The 7,376-nt window shown below is 36.6% G+C and overlaps 1 protein-coding gene across 1 annotated transcript; it reads left to right on the top strand.

Moving 5' to 3' along the window:
• Positions 1-1,260: 1,260 nt before the first annotated feature.
• LOC104112637 (guanosine nucleotide diphosphate dissociation inhibitor 2-like) lies at positions 1,261-7,239 on the top strand. Its single transcript, XM_009622620.4, has 13 exons — positions 1,261-1,566; positions 2,592-2,654; positions 2,738-2,821; positions 2,908-3,015; positions 3,139-3,311; positions 3,500-3,611; positions 3,707-3,787; positions 3,923-3,985; positions 4,124-4,225; positions 4,486-4,610; positions 5,264-5,474; positions 5,562-5,636; positions 6,901-7,239. The coding sequence occupies exons 1-13, from the start codon at positions 1,480-1,482 to the stop codon at positions 6,949-6,951; spliced, it is 1,335 nt and encodes a 444-aa protein (XP_009620915.1). The 5' UTR covers positions 1,261-1,479; the 3' UTR covers positions 6,952-7,239.
• Positions 7,240-7,376: the final 137 nt, after the last annotated feature.

Here is a 7,376-nt window from a genome sequence, read left to right as displayed (position 1 = left end):
CTGACTCCCAATCCTTTTGTCCAGCTGCAGATGTTGCATTTCCAATACAGGGTTTGCAAATATTGCGGATCAGGGATCGCATTTGCGAACCATGACAGCCTCAACATTGGAAGGCTTCGCAATTGCAAAGCTGGACAACTTCGCAAAAGCGACTGTTCGCAAAATCGACCCAAGCCCCAGGCCTGCTAACTTCGCAATTGCGAAGGGGCCAGTCGCAATTGCGACATCAGAGACCCCCTATCACATTCGCAGTTGCGAGGCTGGTGCTCGCAATTGCGATAACAGAGCACCAACAACACTAGCAATTCTATTTTCAGTTCAAACCATTCCGAAAACATGTCCAAAACTCATCTGAGCTCTCGGGTCCAAACCAAACATCCATACAAGTCTAAAAACATCATATGAACTCGCTAGCATAAAAATAACATCTAGAACTACGAATCGAACACTAAAACGCAAGAATTTCAAAGTAAAGTTCAAGAACTACAACAATTGCAACTAAGTGTCCAAATCCTATCAATTCAACTTCAAATGATACCAAATTTTGCAGACAAGTCTAAAATCATGATATGAAGCTATCAGAGCCATCAAAATACCGTACCGGGGTCGTTTTCACAAAAGTTAAAATTTGGTCAATATTTCTAACTTAGGCTTCTAAGCCAAGAATCAAAGGGTCTAAATCAATCCGAAATCTTTCCGGAACGAAACTAATCAACTCCGTAAGTCATAAAACCATAAACACACATGTGTGAAGCATTAAAAGAGAAAATGGGGCGCAAATGCACAAAACGACCGGTCGGGTCGTTAGAACACCCTTTGGTGTTCCAATGTATGCTTGTAAATAAATATATTGAGAATCATGTTGTAGACACTTGAACACTTGAAAGAAATAAGAAAACTTTATCCCTTGTCTCTCTGCATTTCTTGCTTTTATTTTTTGTATTATTACCTTTTAAGCGTAATTTCTTATTTAATTACTAATTAATAATTATTATATAGATTTATTTGACATTATCTTATTGGTGGTCTTATATTTGTAAATAATTTATACACCTAACAAGCTCTATTTAACTCTACATTTTCTTAAAGAAATATTAAAATTACCCCCCCCCCCCAAAAAAAAAGGGATGAAAAAGAACAAAGAGAACTTGAGAATCCCTCCTAGCATTATGTTTGTTTTGTGTTAAGCACTTTAACCTACTTCTAAAAAAAACAAAAAAAAAAAAAAAAAGAGAACGTGAGAATCCCTCCTACTCCTAGCATTTTCCTTGATCCATCATCCATCCAATTTCTTTATTACTCTCTCAACTTTTACTACCTATAAATCTTACCCCCACTCTTTCTTCTTTCTGCTGGTGCTGATATTTAGCTTGACCAATACAGAACCCTAATCATCCGCTTCTATCATTTTCTTCTTTGCTTAATCAAATTTCATCTCTGATTTGATCGAATATACGATAGCAGCAGCAGCAGCAAAAAATGGATGAAGAATATGATGTGATTGTGCTCGGCACAGGTCTAAAGGAATGCATCCTTAGCGGTCTTCTATCCGTCGATGGTCTTAAGGTATTAGTTATTGAATTTTTGCCAGATCGGTATTCCTTTTATTAGATCTTCGAATTTATTTCTTAATCCCTTAGTTGCTTTTTTGGTTCGTAATATGTTGTTGTAACTTCTGTATAGGATCTGATAACTCTGACATTTTATGATGCAAAGTTTGATTTGTATTATACCTGATTTGACCCTTTTCTCAATGATCTTCATTGTCAAGATAAATTAATTGTAAGGATTTAAGTTTTATACACTGATAGTGTAGAAATGTAATCTAACCTGTAATAGTAGGTTGGTTACCATTTTTATAAGGTTACCAGTTAGTGTATATTATAATTATTGGGGTGCAATTCTGTTATGAGTTATAAGTGATCTGATCGTGCAAGTATCTTTACACTGTGCACACAACTTAAACTAAAGACAATCATTTTACTTGGTAATTTACCATATAAGTATTATTAGATAACACTATCATTTTTAAAGCTACCTTCGCCTACTAGGTCATGAGTACTAAATATTTGAGTTAACTAGCGCGTGTAAATTGGAGATGAACGCTATTATGCACACAAGCTTCCTGTCCTAAAATCTATGCACATATGTCGTTGCGGGTTTAATCTTTTGAGTTTATGTACGTACAAATGCAAGAGAGTAATCAACTTTAGCCCCAAGGCTTTGGTATAGTGGTAAGAGGGCAACACATGATGTGTGTGGGTTAGGCGTACGTCATGGGTAGGAATCCTATTCAGGACAAAAGCCTAGTATTTAAGTGGAGAAGGTAGAGGGGCAGGCCCATTACATTTCGAGTTTCAAACTGTGTAATTTCTCTCTTATAAGAAAAGAGAGCGATCAACTTTACCTGTGGATTGGGTGGTAGAACTTTGATCAAGTCAATTTTTGGTTGAAAGAAAAGAAAAAAGGAAAGAATATGTTCTTGGTATAAGGGCCTTGGAATATGTATTTCAACTTAAACATGCTTAACATTCTTTTTTTATTTACTTCAGTTGTCCAGTGATTGAGTAAGGCTTATGTCATGTTAATAGGTTCTGCACATGGACAGAAATGACTACTATGGAGGAGAGTCAACTTCCCTCAATCTTGTCCAGGTAGTTTTCTGCAAATCTCGAGCTTGATTTATTTGTTCTATGTGTTTCTCCTATTTGTCTGATAAAGAGTTATTACGTCTCAGCTTTGGAAGAGGTTTAGAGGAAGCGACAAGCCTCCAGCTGAACTGGGTTCTAGCAGGGATTTTAATGTTGACATGATCCCCAAGGTTTTCCCCTTTTTCTTTTGACTATCTACTTCATGAAAACAAAACCTTCCATTATTTGTGATGTTCTAAATCGTTCTTTGGAGCAGTTTATTATGGCAAATGGTGCTCTTGTGCGGGTGCTAATTCATACCGATGTTACAAAATATTTATACTTTAAAGCAGTTGATGGCAGCTTTGTGTATAACAAAGGAAAGGTATAGTTGTTTTTCATGGATATAGTCTTTCACCTGTGTGGTGCAATTGCGACATGTTGAATTTTAGAAAAAATTTGGACAACTTTGTTCTAACCTAGAATATTGTTACACCTGATGAAATAGGTCCACAAGGTGCCAGCTACTGATATGGAGGCACTTAAATCTCCTCTGATGGGCATTTTTGAGAAGCGGCGTGCTCGGAAATTCTTTATTTATGTTCAAGATTATAATGAAAGTGATCCTAAAACACATGAAGGGATGGATCTAACTAGAGTTACAACAAGAGAGCTTATTGCGTATGCTCTTAATTCTTTGCTTTCTATTTGGTGTTCAGTTTCATTGGTTAATTTAGATGCATTTTCGTATAATATAAGTTCCTGGTCTGATTTTTTTGTGTGCCTATTATCATACTTATTAAGATGTTCAATTGAGGGGCATCTGCAAAAGAATTAGTCTTGCTTATAGTTATGTGATAATTTTACAGAAAATACGGTCTTGATGACAACACTGTGGACTTCATTGGTCATGCATTGGCACTGCATAGAGATGACCGCTACTTAGATGAACCAGCACAGGATACTGTGAAAAGAATGAAGGTGAAACACATTCTTTTGCTTTTGAATTCTCCTACTAGTGTTGTTTAAGGTTTCTGTGTGGATATGTGAAGTTTTTGTTCTCTATAATATGACAGCTATATGCTGAGTCTCTTGCTCGCTTCCAAGGAGGATCACCATATATTTATCCTTTGTATGGATTAGGAGAGCTCCCTCAGGTACTACTTTGAGTTCATGATTAGATTTCTTGTCTTCTTTTAGTGATTTTTTAGTTTCCCTCATGTTAATTCTTGTACTTTCCAACTTTTTTTTCTTGAATATTACTGTTGTTAATATCTGTTCTGCTAACTTAGGCATTCGCTCGACTGAGTGCTGTGTATGGTGGGACCTACATGTTGAATAAACCTGAATGCAAGGTAGTATCTCCACTCTATTTCCGTTCTGTATCTTTTTGCAAATATATATATATATATACACACACACACACACACACTCACACACACATATATGTATATGATTGTGAGTCCTCTGAAGATGCTATCTTAAAATGCCAGGTAGAGTTTGATGAAGAAGGAAAGGTCTGTGGTGTTACTTCAGAAGGGGAAACTGCAAAATGCAAGAAAGTTGTATGCGATCCTTCCTACTTGCCCAACAAGGTAAGTGTTTTACTACCTGATCACTTAACTGCTCCGTTGCCAATAATTAAATAGGTTTCTGGATCTGTAATAGCCAGCATGATCTTTCTTGAGTGTAAATAAGGATAGATCATTGATACATGATATACAATGTTTCCTAGAAATCTGGATTTTATTTGGTTATAAGTGAAAGTAGAAAATTACTCGTTGTGAGGATAAGTGACCTGTTTATTTAAGTGGTCGGATGGGTTACTAAATCCAAGGCATGCTGCTCATTGCAGGTGAGGAAGGTTGGCAAAGTTGCAAGAGCAATCGCGATTATGAGCCACCCAATTCCAAATACCAATGACTCTCACTCTGTGCAGATTATCCTACCTCAGAAGCAGTTGGGTCGCAAATCAGACATGTAAGTATCCTAGTATGTTAGATATAAAAATTTTACTTATATTCTCGGGGTTGAGCTGGAAATTCCAAATCATTTGCAAATAGAGTTTGTGTTAACCTTTGAAAGCCTGCTCATTTATTCAATTAAGCATGCATATGTGACAACTTGATTCTTGAGTAGTGAAAGTATTTCATCGTGAAAGCCTGTTCAATGGCGTTATGTTCATTTGATAAAAGATTATTTGTTTCACAATTTGCACAAATAGAACTATCTTTTTATATTTCATTTAATTATTTTTCCTTATTTTGCGAAATCTCACATTTTCAAAAATGGCCCTCCCTCGTTCAAGATTTGCTTGGAGGCAGCAAAAATTCCACATGTAGTGCTACATGGAAATGGAAAGACATGTGTTTTTAAATAAGCTCAAGCTGTGTTTCAGTCTTTTAGATGGGTTGGTTTCAGAATTGGTTAACTTTTCGGATGGAGTATGCCTACCGGACTGTTATTTGAAGGCGTTGACCTATTTGATTAATTTTTTACTGGGTCCTGAAGACTGGATGCTTTCCTTGAAAGGCTTGGTCCAACCTGTCGCTAGATTCAGACTTGTTTTGCCGAAAACTCTTAGAATTTAGAACTAAAGTCTCTTACTTGTGCTTGAACATTTGGTTCTTCAGGTACCTGTTCTGCTGTTCTTACACTCATAATGTTGCTCCAAAGGGGAAATTCATCGCATTTGTCTCAACAGAGGCAGAAACTGATAACCCAGAGAGTGAACTGAAGCAGGGCGTCAATCTTCTAGGGCCAGTGGATGAGATCTTCTATGAAACTTATGACAGATCTGAACCTGTCAATGAGCCCTCCTTGGACAATTGTTTTATTTCAACTGTGAGTCTCTTAAATTTTAGTTTGAAAATCATACTTATTCAGAAAGATAATCTATCATCAATTTACTTTATTCTCGATTTTGAACAGAGCTATGATGCCACCACTCACTTTGAGTCGACTGTAGATGATGTGCTCAATTTGTACACCAAAATAACTGGAAAGGTATGAGTTAGTATTTACCTCAGTTTGGTCTTTCCACTACATACTCTAGAGGTTACTAGGACAGATCTTGTTGTCATTGCGACAGCTTCTATTTTGCCTATGAACCCTTGAAACTTTGAATTTCCAAAATACTAGTTTATACTTGTGAAAAGTGGCTTAAACATTTTACCATTTTACTGCCTGAACATGCACTGTCTAAGAAGTATGTTTTGCTATCATTAGATGTTACATTGCAAACTTTTACTTCCTTCAACCATTTTTTTGTGATATTACATTTAGTTTTTTCTGAGTTTGCTGTTCTCTCTAAGAGCCTTGAGGTACCTCTGAGTAAGTCCTTTTACTGTTAAAAAGAAAACCTTTAGGAGGAGTAAATGGAAAGAAGAAAAGAATACTATTTTCATAAAGTAGACACTCATTTGGCACGTTCAGACAAGGAACAAGTTGCTCTGTCCCAAAAACCCTTGTGCTTTAATCTTTGAGACAGAGGGAGGGGACGGAGGCTACAGTTTAGTTTCTGGTGTGGCTTTGGTTGTTTGGCACTTGTTTAATCAAGGAAAGAGACCAAAGTTGAATCAGTTGAGTTGGGCAAGTTTTGTAGAATATCTGTGTTCTTCATTCTCCGTGTGTTGGAAATTTAAAGGTATGGATGAAAATTGACATTAAATCCCTCTTCTTGGTGATAGAGGGGATATTCCACAAACAGCTGATAAGTGAAGGGCCTTATAAGGACATAACTTAACTATTTAAATAACATCAAAATGTCATTTTCTTTCTTTTTCTTTATCAATGAGCAAAGTACTTGCTTTGATGTTGGTGTATGATAATCACTTTAGTTTAAAAAAGTACATTTGATGCTCTACTAATTTGTCATAATATCTACATTTTTGTTGCAAGAGTCTTCTTGTGTCCTCCAGTTTTTGTGTGGGAGAGGGGGGCACGGGAGTGTAGGTATATGGGTTGCTGTGCCAGTGCCCACAGAGCTTTTGTACTGAAACTATCCTGGTCAAAATGTTCTCAAATTGTAGATGTACCATTATTTTATCAAATGGTGATTTTCCTTCGCAGTAGCTACTCTCTTCCTGCCACCAGAAGTTAAAAAAGAATTGGGGGAGAGTTGGGAGGGTAATATGGGGCCAGAGAGAAAAAAGGACTCACAGCGTATTTCTAGTCACTAGATATCGTTTGGAAGGTGGTATAATTTGTAATAACTGTATTGAATTTTGAAGGGCATAACTTAGTTGACTCAATTGCATATCTTTTTCAGGTTCTTGACCTCAATGTGGATCTAAGTGCTGCTAGTGCCGCCGAAGAATGAGAAATTCCTTACTGCTGTACTTGCACACTATGTGATGCTGAATCCTTTGTGTCAACGAGATTCTCATGCTTTTGCTGTAGAAGTGGATTAATTTATAATGGGTTCTCTGTTATAACTATTGTTAAAATATTTGTTTCTTCTATTGAACAAGCTTATGTAATGTTGAAATTAGTCACGGTTCTTCAACTTGGAGGTGCACGTAGAGTTCAGATGTTTAAAGTTGTTATTGACTTCTGGCTCCTTGAAGTTATGGAATTTCTCTCGAGTTGCTATGGTTTTCTGATTCAATTGCACCTTTTTACTTTTCGTGTTTCCCACAACAGATTGAACTAAAAGTTATAAACCCAAAAATGTAAACGAGAGTGAAATTGTCCCTTTTCCACTGTTAATGCTGTCAGTCGCTTTCTTGCGGTTGATATAACGGT

The sequence above is a fragment of the Nicotiana tomentosiformis genome, chromosome 12 (assembly GCF_000390325.3).
Source record: "Nicotiana tomentosiformis chromosome 12, ASM39032v3, whole genome shotgun sequence".
In the NCBI taxonomy this organism is placed as follows: Eukaryota; Viridiplantae; Streptophyta; class Magnoliopsida; order Solanales; family Solanaceae; genus Nicotiana; species Nicotiana tomentosiformis.
The sequence above is the reverse complement of the archived record's forward strand: the minus strand, read 5'-3'. Positions and strand labels throughout refer to the sequence as shown.